The sequence below is a fragment of the Hippocampus guttulatus genome, chromosome 21 (genome assembly GCF_054856545.1).
Source record: "Hippocampus guttulatus isolate MCC_2025c chromosome 21, RoL_Hgut_1.0, whole genome shotgun sequence".
NCBI classification, from domain to species: domain Eukaryota; kingdom Metazoa; phylum Chordata; class Actinopteri; order Syngnathiformes; family Syngnathidae; genus Hippocampus; species Hippocampus guttulatus.
The window spans coordinates 10600939-10617171 of record NC_141281.1 but is presented as its reverse complement, the minus strand read 5'-3'; the positions used below and the strand labels follow the sequence as shown (position 1 = coordinate 10617171).

The window sequence follows — 16233 nt, the reverse complement described above, 5'->3', positions numbered from 1 at the left end:
AAACATTTGTTTTTAAATAAAGAAAAATAGCATTTTATAATATTGTATTTTGTAAAAACATTCAGTAACAACATATTGAAATGGTTTGTAAATAATTCAACATTTTTTTTAAACATTTTGCTTCAATTCACTGGACACCGTGCTGCTCCTTCTGGTTCTGTGCACTTTAGCCACCTGGGGGCAGTGTAACTCAACTCCTAACTGACTTTTGCATTTTATTATCATGCAACAACAACAAAAAAAAAACATTACATTCTCCAATTTGATATTATATATATACGTGTGTATATATATATATATATATATATATATATATATATATATTTTATAAATGCAGTATACATGAATTTATAATATATTGGACTTTTTAAAAAAAACTAGCTTATTGGCGCTGTTTTTAGCTTGCATAGTCGTGAGCTACCATTGGTGGTAATATGCAATCTATATGTGTGGAACCTGAGTAATGCAATAAAAAAAAAGGAAAAAAAACCCTTAATACTGATACACTATTGGAAAGAATCATCATAAAAAATAATGTAATAATGTAAAACATATTTACACCATATCTAGAGGAACATATTCAAGACGCAGGTTACAAACATTAAAAAAATAACAGTATGCTTTTTTAAAAAAATTCCATTTACACTACACTCTGGACATATTTATATGCGTATGGATAAAAACAAGCCGACAGGGTTTTTCCTATTTTCTGCTTGCAGTGCATTATGGGTCGCCATCAGGGGGCGGAGGCTGGCACAGCTTATACAACCTGAGGAAAGAAAAAAGGGGATATTATTCAAATCAGACTTTTTCATAGATTGTTCACAAAGAGTCGGGTGTCCTGTTTTCACCTCGGCGCAGATGACGGGGTTCGATCCCTCACCCCGAGATTCTTGGCAGAGTTCTGAACTCTGGCACCCTGAAAAGAGAGAAGACGAGGCACACCAACAAATACTGATGAACTGTCAACAAAAGGTAGAAACGTTTTATTAAGTGTGCAAACATTTAACATGACATTCGTGGTGTGGAGTTGTTGTGGGTAAGCGTTGCTACTTTTACGTTGGTAGGTTTCTACCTCTTGCTTTTGTCTCTGCAAGACCCAATCTTTGATTTGGATCTTCTCTGACTGACAGTGCAGTTTGGAGCTGTTGATTTGATTTTTTTTACGTTTCTAGAATCTACTTTCTGTTGACATTTTTTTGACCAGCTTTTTGTAAAGAGTAAACGCCGAGTCTTTTTTTTTTCATGTAGGTCATAAAAAGGAGTCCTAAGGAGTTTTTAAAGATGAATGGTGTTTATGTGTTGTTATTAGTATTACAGGCCAGGCCGGATAATCAGGAGGCTAACGCTCCAGTAGTCAGCTGCTTGTGTGCACACGGTGCAGCTTTATTTTGAAAGCTGCGTTGACAAACACACACACACACACACACACACACACACACACACACACACACACACACACACACACACACACACACACACACACACACACACACACACACACACACAATGAAATTACAAGTGAGAGAGAAGGCGGCGCGAGCGGTCATGGCGACATTCCAATGATAGCAGGATAGCATCAGCAATTATTCCATTGCCATTACAGCCGGCGGACAAAGATGGCCGCTAATGCCCCTAAAAGGACGGCGGGAGATAAGAAAATGCGAGCCGCCTCTTTAAAATGTCTTTGGACTCCAGTGCGAGGTTACTCGATGTCGTTTGTTGTTGTTCTGTTTTTGAGATGGTCAATGAGACGAGGATTCAGTGGCGATCTCTTGACGGCGATGGCACCGGCACTAGCTACGACCTACCACACACCTTACCTTTTTACCTCTCTGACTAATTGAGTAATCAATCACCCTAGCAAAATCCCTACTTAGCCATGTTCCTAACTCCAAACCTACTCACCCATTTACCAAAAATGTAAACGTCACATAAATCCGAATGCATTCGCCAATGCGCATCGAGCGGAGGCCTTTAGCGCCACATTTCAAACGTGACACCGCCGCGACCCGTCTTCCCTAAGCTCCGCTGTGACCTTTTCATTTTCGACGCTCACGTCGGCTAAGCGCATTCGTTATGTTTCGACAAAGTCTGCTAGCGCACGGAAACGTTTGTCATATTTGGCACTTTTTTTTTTTTTTTTTTGCTTGCCGACAAAACGCAGTGTCAATATTTATATAGTGTAATGGCGCTACCTGTTTCCTCATGACATCCGTGGCCTGCATGATGCAGCGAGGCGGCAGCCCGTGGTTGCGGGCTAAGAGGATGGCCTGCTCCAGCGTCACGCTCAGGGTGCAGCTGTGGGAAAAACACACACACGCATGCACACACAAACACACACACCGCACGCGCACACAAAGTCAGGGGTCTTCATGCATCACAAAGAGGGCGGGACCGATATTTAAATGTCAACTTATGATTAATGAAATATTAAAGTAAAAGTAGTTTTACTTTTAATAATTTAACATATTTGGGGGGTCATTCTTTTAGCCTATTGAATTTTTCATGATGCGTATATGGAAATATGTACATAATGGGGCACGGTGCACCATTCTGGCTCACTACGGTGGCCCCAAATGACCAGAAAGGCTCACAATTCGAGGAATTTTCATCTTTCCTGGTCGCTTTCCATCCCCGCGTGTTTGATGTGGGGAAAGTGGTCGTTGACACCAGTAGGAGAGTCATTAGTGACCACGTGTGTGTGTCTGTGTGTGTTGACGCAGATAAACACAAACACATATCAAGGACAAGTGCGTGGAAACGGCAACCCTAAGAGAGCAAGCGACTGGGTGACCTTTTGGAATGAAAAGTTAACAAGTCGTTTCGGTGCAAATTGAATTGTCCATAGTTGCCATGCTGCCTGTCGCACTTACTTTGACTGGCTCTCTCCAGGGGCTGCGCGGAAACTGGAGAGCAAATTTTCCAAAATTAAGCGGTGTCGTGAGCTACGGGCGTGAACCGATTAGTCAGGATTTGATGTTCGGCCATCAGGTCAGGTAATTAAAATGTTGTGTGTTTAAGACAGCAACACAGCTTAGCCTTTCTGTCTGCTAGCTTAATGCTAACGCTGATTAGCATCTATACTGAAGGACTAGAACTCTTTAAGCAACTAATTGAAGCCAAACAGTAGAACGTTTAGAGAGACAATATTCCACTACTCAGTCATAAATTCTTTATCCTCTGCAAAAAACGGCTGACAAAATTGGAGACTTCAATTAATTATTCAGAAATTATTATTAGAAAATTCGGTACTTTAAAGAGATTGAAAGCATTTGCCTTCAACTTCAAGTTCATAGTTTGGCACTTTAGGCCCGGATTAAATGTGAAAATGTGAATAAGTAAAAGATTTTTCTTGTCTGTTGATTTGTCTTGTCTTTGTTTTAAGTCACCTGCCTCGTGACTAAAAATGCCAATGAGCTGTCTGCTAACTTCTGCACATTCAATTAATGTCGATTGTGACTTTTAAATAGTTAAATTGAAAGTGAAACTTAATATTAGTGGCATATTGATGAGCTCAGGGAGAGTTGGGATATCTCAATGAAGTGACCATTTTATACTGCCCCCAGGTGGCCAAAGATGGCACACCAGGAAGAGAAGCCACATTTGAATGTATAATAAGTGTTCCAAAAAAATGAATCAAATGTTGTGATTACTGTACGTTTTTATGAAATGCGATATCAAGGAATGCTAGTTTCGTGCACCATGATCTCTGTGTGGAGATGTGTGGATTCAAAATTCTTTTTTTGGGGGGGGGGGGGCGTACTGAATGAAAAATGAGAGAAAGTCTCATTTTAGAAGCAGCAGGCTACCCAGAAATATTTTAGCCGGCTTTCACATATTCATAACGAAGGGTGGTTTGAAGAAAAAAAAAAAACGTGGATCCTTAAATATCTCCCGAGCTGCAGCGGGATGAAAGAATAGCACATTCTCTCACTCTCTCTCTTCATTGGAGGCGCTAGCAGATGATTTATGTCAGTCTGTTTCACGCTATTCCAATCCACTTGACACCCCTGCAGAGTAGAAAACTAACCAGCACAAGAAACAAAAGACTGAAAACAACAATAGGATGCTAATGGAGGTTGTGAGATAAAATAATAATAATAATAATAATAATAATAATAATAAAAGACTGTGGAATATAGCTAACATGACTGAGTCATTTTTTGATCCTCGTTGTTTTTATCCTACAGTACGTATACGGGATGCTGCAGCAAAGTGGAGACTATGGAGTGTGTGATTCGTTTAGTCATTTCAAGAGGTTGACTCACGTTTATTCAACAGGAGTCAGAATGCAGCGTGAAAAATGTCCTCTTACAACAAAGTTGACAGTATGGAGCATAGCTCGCATGTGGTTATTTTTGCCATTTCTATTCGTTTATTTGAAAGAAGACGAAGGGCAGCAGGGAAAACATACTGTTGCAGGAACTGGAGACGATGGAGTACGGTTAACGCGTTTATTGTTGTAATTTCTACATGATTATGATACTTTTACCCAAGGGGAGACTGAGGGCAACCAGAAAATTGGCTGCAATCCAATCTGCGACAGCAGCACATTTTCTCTACTTTTCTCGCTAGGAGAATACATTGGTAGAAATGACAAATTTAATCACACATTATCTATCCTCCACAGTCTCCATTTTGTTGCAGCATGCAGTTCGTGTTTCTCTCTCTCTCTCTGTCTATAATGTGCACATACAGATACATAAATTTATTTCAAAAGACCTGAAGAGATGCTTTCACGTGTTTACTGCAGGAGTCTTTGCTGCCCTACGTCTCCTCTTGGATTAAACAGGAAGTAAATACAGGAAAGCAGCAGAGTTGACCCTTTCAAGTAGAAGGAGCCCTTTTCGAAAGGAAGACCAGTCAATCGCTTCCTTTCTCATCGACCGTTATTTCCGACCATCGCTAATTTGCCCTGAGCTGAGCCACAGTTCATCATTTGGGCGAGAGTACGGAAATATCTCGATCGTTTGTCACCACCCCCCCGCCTTTCATCTTCATCTTCCTCCTCCCCCGCCACCACCCCGGTGACAGTTTCCATATCTTTTTTGTCCCGCTCGCACGCGTCTGCTCGCCGCAGGGCTTTCATGTGACTGATGATCAAGTCACGCCGAGCTGATCGCTAATGGAAACTTTCAGCCACTTTATTAACCCCACGCGGGGTTTGTTTGGGAGCGAGCGCCGGCAGTGTGAATGCGCCATGACCCAACAGATGACACAGAGGACCCTTGAAATGAAGATTTGTCCACCGCAAACGCGAATTCCAAGATAGTCGCCATACAATATCACCGTGCATGCAGTTTGAAAAGCTTTCTACCTTCTGCTGCAAAATCTGTAAAAATACAATTAAAATCGGAGAGACTATGGAGCTGAGCGAATGTTTTCATTGCTGTCATTTCTTTTATCCTTGAGGAGACTGAGGGCAGTTAGTCAGACTACAGGCAAAGAGGAGACTACGGGCTATTGCAAGCATGTGTTCATTCTTTTGCATTCTCCCCACATATCCGTGAGGAGAGTGAGGGCAGGAAGACAACAGAACCCTGCAGTAAAGCGGAGACAATGGAGTAAAGGGGAACATACTGTCAGTAGATTTTTGTCATTCTAGCTTTTTATCCTTGAAGAGACTGAGGGCTATAGAGCATAGCTAATGTGCAGTATGTTTATTTCTAGATGTTGATCTCTTTTCTCTGATTCAAGAGGAGACTAAAGGCAGCGAGAAAACAGACTGCCGCAGCCAAGCAGAGACTAAGGAGTACAGGTATCGTGTGTTGATTTGGCAATTGTTTTCGTCTATTATTTAAGAACACTGTAGCTAGCATATATTTTTTGTCATTGTAGCTATTTATCCTTGAGGAGACTGAGGGCAGCAGCTAATGCAGTAAACTGTAACCTAGCACAGCAACTGTGTGTTTATTTTTTATCCTGTCTACCTGTTCATTCCATTCATTAAAATGGACAGCAAGAAAACTCTCTCCTGCAGTAAAGTGGAGACTGTGTAGCGAAGCCAAGCATGCTTGTGAGAACCAGCGTGCCAATTATGTGGGACCATCCATGCTGCTAATTAAAGAACTGCTGTGGCATTAAACTCAGAGGTAGACGTGGCGATAAAAAGGTAGTTCAAGGGAGTTCGAGGCAGCAGTCGGCGCATAAATGCTAAAAGGTGAGCGGGGGAGTCGCGCAACGGGCACACTCACCGGTGGACGCCGTTGTTGCACATGACCACGTGGGCGGCCCCGAGGCGCGAGCACAGCTCCGAGGCCACGGTCAGCAGTCCCACCCCGGACGCGGCGCAGGCGGTGTACTGGCAGGCGGCCGTGCGGCGGCAGTGGATGAAGCTCTCCAACAGCCGGTACAGCTCGTCCACCGCGTTCAGGGGACGCATCAGCTGTGAACAACAAGAACTGTGTGAACTGGCAGTGAACTTAACTCGCCCCAATATGAGCGGCAGTTTGGCCGAGCTATTATTTACTAAAGCACTTTCAAGCTAAAAAAAAAAAAAAAAAAAAAAAAAAGGGGGTTTTGAGCTGTTTAAAGCTATTTCCATCTGAAGTTTAGTGTCAAACAAAAAAACAAAGAATTTCGTAGAACTTTCCATTGCAATGACCCCACTAGCTTGATGCTAACAGATCTTGGAAAACATCATTGATGGGCTAGCGAATAGCCTTGTTAGTTGCGGGGCTCAGTCATTAAACAACAGATATTTTATAAACACAGTGCAAAAAAAACATTCACTCATTGCAGTGTACTGAATTCTCAAGACTCTTCGTTATGTGTCTGTATAACTGCATTATACTGCCCCTCGGTGGCCAAGGCGGGGAACAGCAGAAGGAGCAGCACATGAATTGAATTGGAGCATTAAATTACTATACACAAGTAGTTTATTTCTATCTGTACTTTTATGACGCAATGCCTCAGTTTTTCTAACTCAGAATCTTACAGAGTGCTATTTTCCTCAAAAATCTAAATTTTTAGGGGGGGCGCGGGGTAGGAATTAATGGCAGAGTATTTTGCTATTTTTGTTTTTTGTTCCAAGAAAATTAAAAGTCATTGGACAGCGAGAATTTTGCTAATTTCTTCTTTTTATACGACATTTAAAAAAAAAAAAAACATGGATCTGCAACAAGACAAATAAAGGATCACATTAAATTTTAGTTGTCCGCATACCTGTTACACCTACTTCCTGGTTTGGATGGGCCACATCTTTTTTTTTTTTGCACTCTCCTGAATTAAACCATAAAAACTCTCTTATGCTTGGCGGAGGTTTGAACATCTTACCTTATCTATGAGGGCAGCTTTGGGTGCAGAACTGGGCGGCACGTTGGACTGATCCATGTAGAAAGCCCTGCAGGGGGGAGGAATTGGCAACTGGACTTAATGAAGCAGAGCAACACCCTCATCAACCAAAATAGGTTCTTTGAAAACCTTGCATGTCATCACCTTTCTGAAAAAAAAGCAGACCACCTGCTTATTATTTTTATGATAGATTTTCAGCGTCATGTCTCAACCCTCCACCGGGGGCAGGAGTGAGCCAGGAGCAACTTTGGGACGCAAACTCAGCAGTGTGGGACTCCATCAATTGTCCGTAATCCAGTAGCGGGCTAAAAATAGCTACACGATATTAAAGTGGGTGTAATACAATCCCGTGGGCTTTTACTTAAAGAGGGAGGCAGTAATAATGATGTATGGCGTGCATTCACACAGATTTAAAGGAGATGTGACAACAAGCAACAGAGGACTGCAGAGGACCAGGCGTCTATTCGGGGCGAGGCGTTTGTTGTTTAGAGATCAGTCTTTGTACACATAAGTGGTACTCATTTATTTAATTCATTTCATGCACCGTAAATAATCACTGAAGTGCCGCGGGATGTTAATAATAAGGGCACGGTGTTTATTAGAGCAGAGATGCTTCTTGAAGGAAATTTTTATTCACACGTTATAACGGAATATATATTTGTGTCATTTATTTCAACAAATGATTATGTATTCTGGCAGACAAGGCAACTGGCCATAAATGTCGGATAAGGTGGCGTTTTACAGCATCTATTTGGGAATTAATGGATTTTTGCAAAGGCGGATCATGTTGAACTCTTACATTTTTGTACTCAACTGCATACGGGATCAGGCGTCGAGGGAGTTGATAGTGACCCGGGTTTCTTTCTTCTTGTTTTTTTTACCCAAGTTCCTTCAACATTCGCAATATTATGTACAATAGCTGCAAAAATAGGCAGCACCTTAAGGCCAGAGTGCAGCTGCTGGCTAGCACCCCATAAATCTCTTTCCCCAAGCGACCCTTGGGAGAAGCTGGCCAGGGGACTGTGTAATTGCTTCAAGCCGGCCTCGCCGCTCAAACCAAGAATGATGAGGACACGTCTTCCATCGGTACGCTTAAATCACGATGACGGCCGCGACTGCTGAACGGTCGGCGTGAGGGTTAACGGTCATGCTAATATACGTTAGCAACTTAATCTAAGTGCTGTGCCGATCTGGGATGCGTAGTTTGCACGCTAGCTTGTCGAAGTGAAGTGCAAACTAAACTAAGACTAACTCCAAGCTGGAAAAATAAAGAAGTGGATCCTTAATAGTACTACAAGTAGTATTTGTAAGAGTAGATATAGTAGCAATAAATGAAGAAGTAACGCTAACATTCTTACCTCATCTGGGATAGGTAGCATGCACGCTAGCTCATCGAGGTTGATTACAAACTAAATTTAGGTGAACTACTAAGTCAATCAGAGTCATGAATCTTTAGCAGTAGTAGAATTAGCAGTTGTAAGAGTAGAAGTAGTAGTAGGAGTACAAGAAGCAGCAGGAGTATAAATTAATAATAATAATCCTAAAAAGGTTTCGTATAAATTATAGCAGTAGCCGTAGAAGTAAAAGTATTTTTAGTCGTTTTAAAGTAACAGTACTAGTAGCAGTGATCGAGCAAAAGGTAGCAGGAAAAGTACTTGAAGTAAATGACGTGGTTGTTGAAAAATCAGTAAGAAAAGTTGTTGAAAAAAAATTAGGCAGAATTAGTAATATTAACAGTTGTAGTCGAACTTTATTTGCTCATATTAGCACTAGCATCATTAGCATGTTGTGCCTCTAAATATAATATGACATTAGGATTTGAGAGAGATTATTTTCATGACGTGAGCGGTCGCCCCGTGCAATATATATCGTGTGCTTCTTGATTCTCTGACACTCATCGCGATCGATGGTGGCTGACACAAAAGCGAGGAGAAAATCTGGCCTGCTGAAAGCTGCTGTCGATACAACAAGTCTGCAGACACTCCGCTGGGCTAATTAAAAGATTTCCAGTCGGCCACCTCCACAAAAACAATTGGAATCAGAAGGAATGTAGCGTTCGAATTTTAAGTTCTGGTTCACTTCTAGATTTTTGTCGACTGTGACGAGAGCTCTTCGGCCGTGCTACTCATCCAGCTTGTGGCGGCACTCCAACTATAACAACATGCCTGAGGTCACTGTGACATCACAGTACCACTCTTCATACCGCCAGTTGGGAATAGTTCAGAATCTGAACATACTGAGCATGCCAACTTTGACATGAGCCCCAATACAATAGCGCCAGTATCGTCTTGGTTTCTGCTTCAACTATATTCAACTCATGATAAAGGAAAAAAATTGCCGCAGAACCCCGATTTTGATCGGTTTTCGACAAGCGCGGTGATTTGTGGAAGATTAACCTGCTTTTATTTCGAATGACAGGGACCACATTTAGCATAAAATTAAAAGCCGTGTCTGGAAAGCAATCCCAATAAATCCATGTTTTGTCTCGTGGAGGATTCCGCGACTATAAATCCGGCGGATACTTGACTGCACGGATGAAGTTACAGCTCTGCTCTTAATTATCACACAATCAGCCGCAGATGTCGGCGAAACGCACGGCGCGCTTCAGACGCCTTTCACCGAGCTGGCTGATAGTTTCTGTTGTAGGAGACCTGACATATCTTTTTCGTTTCAAACTTGAACATAAGTGACGCTTGGTGTGTCTTTACATTAGCCACGCTGTATATCAAACACTGACATGCACCAGATTGTACAAGTGAGCAGAACTCTTACGTTAAAGGCATTACATACGGACAACCTCCTTTGTTTTTGCTCTCGTATGTGAGCTGTCACATGTGCTTTGCGGTCCACTGTGATATGATAAAGATTGACGTGGATTGTCAGACAGCCCAATGCAATGTAAGCCATTTAGCGAGCGGGAGACGGGCAGGGACTCGTTTGGTAGGGCCAGAGTGAGAGAGGGAGAGAGAAAAAGACAGGTCGAGACGGAGGTGGAGAGAAGAGGTTGCTAAGTAGACCGAGAGGGGTCGGATAGGTGAAGATAGTTGTCGAGATGTAGATGAGTAGGTAAATCGAGAGGTAGGGGGAGAGAGAAACGGACAAAATAGAGATGGAGAGAGAAAGAGAAAGTAGGAGGGAGAGAGAGAGAGAGAGAGACAGACTGACAGGAGAGAAAGAGGGAGAGAACAAAAACAGAGCGCGAGGCAGTCAGACATTGACAGAGAGGCAGAGAGAAAAATTGAGTGAGAGAGACACAAAGAAACTAAAATCAATGATATTCTTTACCATCTGAAAAAAAAAACCCAAAACAAAACACCGACTCATGTAGCGCCTTACGATTAAGTGTAATTTGTTGCGTGCTCATTACTAACTGCCAAATTTATTGTTGTCAAGTGAGATGAAGGGAGTTCACTGTCAGTCAAAGCAAAAAAAAATTTTTTTTAAAAATCAATTTTTAAAATCTGTGTTTTAATGTGGGGGGGGGGGTGATGGATTAATGGCATTTCCATTCATTTCAATGGGGACAGACTTAAGATTTCCACATTTTAAATGACAAGCATGGTCACGGAACCAATTCAATTCTAAAGTCAAGACAGTACTCGTAATTACACATTGTGTACCTTAGCCGCTTGTAGTACTGCTTGACTTTGTCCAGCGAGGCGGTGTTGATGTGAGCCTGGTACTCCTCCACGGATACATTGTCTCTGTAGTAGTAGCCCTCCATGCTCTCCAGCGCTAGACCGGGATAAGACGGGAAGCGTATTAAAAATTGGAGCCATATTTTAAAAAATAAAACAAAATTCCTAGCATACCTTGCGTGAAAAGCACAGGGCAGATTTTGATGCCGCCACCGCTCCTCAGCCGGACAGGCAGCAGAGAGAAGTAAAAACTCTCCAGATGGAGGAACACCTTCAGGTGCTGCCTCGTGCCCTCCACGTGGTACCACACGGACGTGTCTGGAGACAAGAGACACACCACAAATCAGAACAATTGGACATGCCGATGGATTGTCCACGGGAGCCAGCACGAGGAGTCACTTTGAAATTGAATTCAGGGCCATCGTAATTCAGAAAAAAGGATCAAAATAAGTAGATGGCTGTGTACGTACTGGCCACTCTGGGTTCCCCTTGAAAGTGCTGGAAGTAGAATGTGACTTTCTCCAGGTCCACCAGCGCCACCTGAGTGTCCTCCAGCATGGCCTGCTCATCGGTCTGCAATACAATACGGCGATCAAAATTCCGCACGCAAATTAGGAGGCCCACTCAGAATTTTTGACCCTCAGTTAGTCGGGCTTCTCACCAGGTTAGGCGAGAGAAGCGATTGGAAGTGGAAGAGCAGCCCCACGCTCGCAATCTGCTCCAGCCATCGTCTGCTGGCCTCCTGAACCTCTAGTTGGTCCTGGGGGTCCTGCTCCGACTCCGGCTCGCGACCCGCACAGTGGAACTGCACACAAGCAACACTCACCGATATATAGAATGAATATTCTTATTCATATATTTAAAAAAATATATATATATATATATATATATATATATTAGTGCTGTCAAACGATTAAGATATTTAATCACGATCAAATGTATCATTTTATAGTTAACACAGAATTAGTGGTAATTAATCAGATTTTTATCTATTCTAAATTTCCTTTGATTTCTTTTTCTCCTATTTTTTCCATTTTAATGCTCTCATCAACACGGAATCGCGGATCAGTTTTCTTTGTGCAAAATGCAAATATTTACTGAAACAACAATTTAGATTTTCAATTTTACATGAACATTTTTCACTTGGAGCAGTTGTTCAAACTTGAAGCACATTTTATTATTTTAGAGCAACGTAACATCCGCTGTCATGTGGTGCCGCATTAATCTTGCGATAAAAAAAATTAATCGAGTTAAAATTGTTTTAAATTAATGCAGAGAACGTGTTAAACTGACAGCACTAATATATATATATGTCTGCCTTGTTTTTTAACTTTACTCCTTTTTTTCATTCACAATAAAACATCCTTTTCTTTGTCTCGCTCTCTCTTTTTGCCTCGTTTGTGCCCCCGTTTCTCCTTCTCTTTTGATTGTTTTGATTTTTTTCTTCTCATTTCTTTCTCTTTTGCCAGTTTTTCCTTTTTTAGTGTCCTTTGTTGATCGAGCAGCTTACCTGATTAAGAACAGCCAGCAGGTGCTCTGAAAAGGCACACACGGTCGCCACCAGCGACTGACAAAAGACCACATCTCGACGTAACTGGATCTCAGAGTCTGGAAGGGAAACCGCAACGTGTTTGAATTGGGCAAAGGTAATGTAACGAAAATAAGACTCAGAGGGTCCCGAAGTTTCATCCAGAAGAAGAACTGCAAACACTTTTATGCAGAGCCATCCTAGCATAGCGATTTGTGGTGTGTGTGGGGGGTTATAAATGTAAATAAACATCCTGTTAGGAGCGTCTGCGTTTTATAGCGCCGTTCGTGCAAAGACTGATGCGGTTTTTAACGCCGCCAGTCACTTTATGAGGACTTTTTAATTCACATGGACTTTTTTTTTTAATGCGCCATTAAGTCGAATTGAATGTCCCCTCAGGACGCCAAGTTTTACGTTCTGTCTCTGACGAGTACGTTTCTCTTTGCTGATTTGCTGTTTTGCCGCTAAAGTGTGTTGGCGTGGACGTCGAGCAGACAAACCTGTATACTGCAGCAGGACTAATAGCAGCCTCGCCTTCACCTCTACAGTACAAACAAATAAAATGAGGTTACGTCAACTGCAATCAAATATGAGCCTAAACGTAGGTGAGAAACGATGTTGTTCCTCAAAGAGAGGGCCGTGGGGAAGTTGAAATGGGTGCAAGGGTACCTTCCACAAATTTTGCGATGGTTTGCGCGAGTGCCTGAACGCTGCCGGGGAGGTTCCACGGATCCTGTTTGACGTGGAGACGCAACCTCTTGGCGTAGTTCATCTTGGGTTCCATCTCTTGCTGAAATTCTGAAAACACACACAAAACGAAAACCTCATCTAGCTGTAGCTTGCCTCATTAGCTTAGCATTTCCGTGTTTTTGCCTCACCTTGAAAGCCTCGTCCCGGCGTGAAGCACTTGGTCTGCTCGAAGGCCCGCGCCACCACTGCTCCTAGCAGCATGCTGCTGATGGAATCCACCTGTGGAGATAGAAGGGTTCAGGACAAAAGATAACAAACCAAAAAAAAACACCAACAATTGGAGACCATAAAAACATTGACACATTACACCTTCTAGTGGCTGGAATATATCGCACTGTGTCATTACGCGGGTTTTCAAAGCTGCAACAACGAGGCACTCTAAAGTGGCCTGAAGCCCGGATCCACATGCTGGCAGTCTACGTTTTTTTTTTTAAATGAAAGAAAATGGCCCCCTCCTCTTCACCTCTCTTTGCATGACATGCATGCATGGATGACAACCAGCCGCCCTAAAATGGCGACACCAGCCCTAAGTCCCTGTTCACTATATATCGCTCTGTACTACAGTGAAACTCCTCGATAACGAAATCATGTTTGCAGCAAGAAAATTTTTCACAACAGGGGGTTTTTCACTGTAGCAAATTTGATCTCAGCTGTAAACACACACACACACACACAAACGTATGTGTACTCTATTTTTATTCCAATAGTGCATAAGTATGAGCATACACTTATTTGACACTTCAGAGCTCTTCTCGTCTTACCTGCTTGACATCCAAAGGTTTTGTAGTCATTTTAGCAATGCAACGTTCTTGCTGCGTCTGAAACTAACAATAACAAATACTTCCTGGACTACTGCGCATGTGTAAACCAGTGTGGTGGTTGCTGTTACCGTTTCCGAACAAAGCAGTAGAGGTCGCTGTTGGATTAGACTTCGTTGTAGTGAATCTCGTCGCGAGGCAAGAGCAAAGAAAAATATTTCGTATAACGCAACAGTTTTTTTTTGTTGTATTGGGGGCAGGAGAGTGGGAATGGTGTTAATGCATGAAGATTTTTTCACATAAAATGGGCGTATTTCCGCCCATGTAGGTTTCATTGTAGAGGAGTTTCACTGTTTAATCGACACAATTCGGTATTCCATAGTTCTCAGTTTTTGCACATTTTCAGCAATCCTCTTTGAGCATGTATTCAACGTGAACTCGAAACAAATCTCTGAGCTCATTTTACGGGGTCTTTCAATGGTGGAGAACCTCTACTGCTAGCGTCTTCTCACCTGGCTGAAAAGGTGCTCCAGGAAGCTGTGAAGCTTCTTCTGCTTTTCGGGAGACAACCACACGCTAGATGCCGTCTCGTCTCCTGTCATGACATCAGGATTACATTTTCACGTCCGTCTCATTTATGAAATGATGGTTTGAGCAGCCCGTACCTGAGTCCATCTCATCGCTGTGGACGTAGGAGCTGCAATGGCTGCTGCAGATGCTGGTGAAGGAGGCGATGGAGTTCCTGTTACTGTTACAGTCACTGTGATTGGCGGGGGGGTGAGAAAAGACAAATCCAACATGACGTGCAAATATGAGACAATTCATGTGAAAGTGTGCTATGTGAGTTCCCTCTAGTCGTAATAAAGGAATCACCGACGTGGTTGAAGTGTTTTCTAACCTATACGAGTCCCGGTTGCTGATGGTGTCATGGCCCGAGTCTTCCTGCTCGTCCCCTGCCACGTTGAAACACACTTTCTTCCCGTTGCGCTCGCCCTTGTCGCCGTCGCCCTCGGTTGATACGAAACTCTCCGGGCTCTTGGCCTCGGATGACGGCGGATAGGTGATGGACGATAAGAGGCTGAAAGGAGGAGGAGAATTAAACAGCAGCAAGAGTCATTATGGCCATTTTATGTACGGTTATTTAAATATTTATCAAAAAATAGGGGGACTGACGACAGTATTTAACAAAATACTACACCATCAATCTATACAAATGGGACTATAATCCTAAATTCTATTTAATGCACTTCCCCTTCCTCGCTCCTCATTACTCGCACAAAGGTCCTCCACAGCAGAGTGGCATTCCATCACCATGGAGATGCCCTGCGAGCTCTGTGATTGGCTAACAGCCAAACAAGACATAAAAGGACCACTGAGGTGGAAGGTGACCACAGTTGGACAAAACGGGTGCTTTGAAGCCTCTCGTGCTGTTTTTATCCTCGACTCCATATGTGTTGTTTACATCAAGCATTACAGCCAAGGTAGACTTACTCGTAAATATGTCCGCCGTGCATCTCCATCTCCTTGACGACAGTGTCGAGTTTGTCAAGAAGCTTCTGGTAAGCGTCCAGGATGAGCAGGTCGTCCTCTCGGAGCAGGAAGCGCAGGCCATGGCCCTCCACGCGGCCCAGGCTGTGTCCCGAGGGGGCCGCCATGGAGGTGATGGTGTGCTGGATGTGGACCATGGGGCTCAGTTTACCTGGAGGAACACACGCCACATCGCCCCCTCCCCAAAATTAAAAAAAAAGGGCACCTCAGGTTACGCTCAGTTTACACAGAAAAGCTAGCTCGCTAGCTAGCACACCATCTTTAAAAAAACAATTATTTGTTCGTGGAATTAATTTTCTTTTTTTCCTCATTTTAAGTTGCAATGGAACCTTTTCCCCTGCCCCTTTATCAAAAATGGTATAATCCCATTCCTTCACATCATGCAGAGTGAACCAGGAAATTGCTAGCGATTCTATATACCGCCGTAAAAAAAAAAAAAGAACATTTGCCAGCACCCCAAAATGCAAATAGTAGCTTCCTTGCTTCAGCCGTTCATGTTTTATTTAAGAGCATTTCCTCTTTCCCCGTAAAAAAAAAAAAAAAAAAAAAAAAAAAAAAATTGGTATTCGACCATCGCCCTACTTCATCGTCTGTACATCAGGAAGTAGCTTGCTAACGTACCAATGGACAAATGAACACAAACACAGCGTTCTGCAAATAGTTGACATTTGTTAGTGGAACTGATTTTCTTTTGTCATTTCACCTTTCAGTTTTG

The 16233-nt window shown here is 42.7% G+C and overlaps 1 protein-coding gene across 1 annotated transcript in view; it reads right to left on the bottom strand.

The window, feature by feature from the left end:
* Positions 1-29: 29 nt before the first annotated feature.
* Positions 30-16233, bottom strand: part of prex2 (phosphatidylinositol-3,4,5-trisphosphate-dependent Rac exchange factor 2) — a 42498-nt gene continuing 26294 nt past the window's right edge. Inside the window, exons 25-41 of the mRNA XM_086101762.1 lie at positions 15462-15669; positions 14869-15048; positions 14636-14730; positions 14483-14565; positions 13341-13431; positions 13132-13260; positions 12963-13004; positions 12445-12542; positions 11596-11739; positions 11405-11507; positions 11109-11252; positions 10917-11031; positions 7279-7345; positions 6198-6388; positions 2199-2301; positions 852-919; positions 30-769 (exon numbers count right to left, since the gene is read on the bottom strand). Coding sequence (XP_085957888.1) covers positions 724-769; positions 852-919; positions 2199-2301; positions 6198-6388; positions 7279-7345; positions 10917-11031; positions 11109-11252; positions 11405-11507; positions 11596-11739; positions 12445-12542; positions 12963-13004; positions 13132-13260; positions 13341-13431; positions 14483-14565; positions 14636-14730; positions 14869-15048; positions 15462-15669 — 1907 coding nt within the window. The 3' untranslated portion in view covers positions 30-723. The remainder of the gene's footprint in view (positions 770-851; positions 920-2198; positions 2302-6197; positions 6389-7278; positions 7346-10916; positions 11032-11108; positions 11253-11404; positions 11508-11595; positions 11740-12444; positions 12543-12962; positions 13005-13131; positions 13261-13340; positions 13432-14482; positions 14566-14635; positions 14731-14868; positions 15049-15461; positions 15670-16233) is intronic.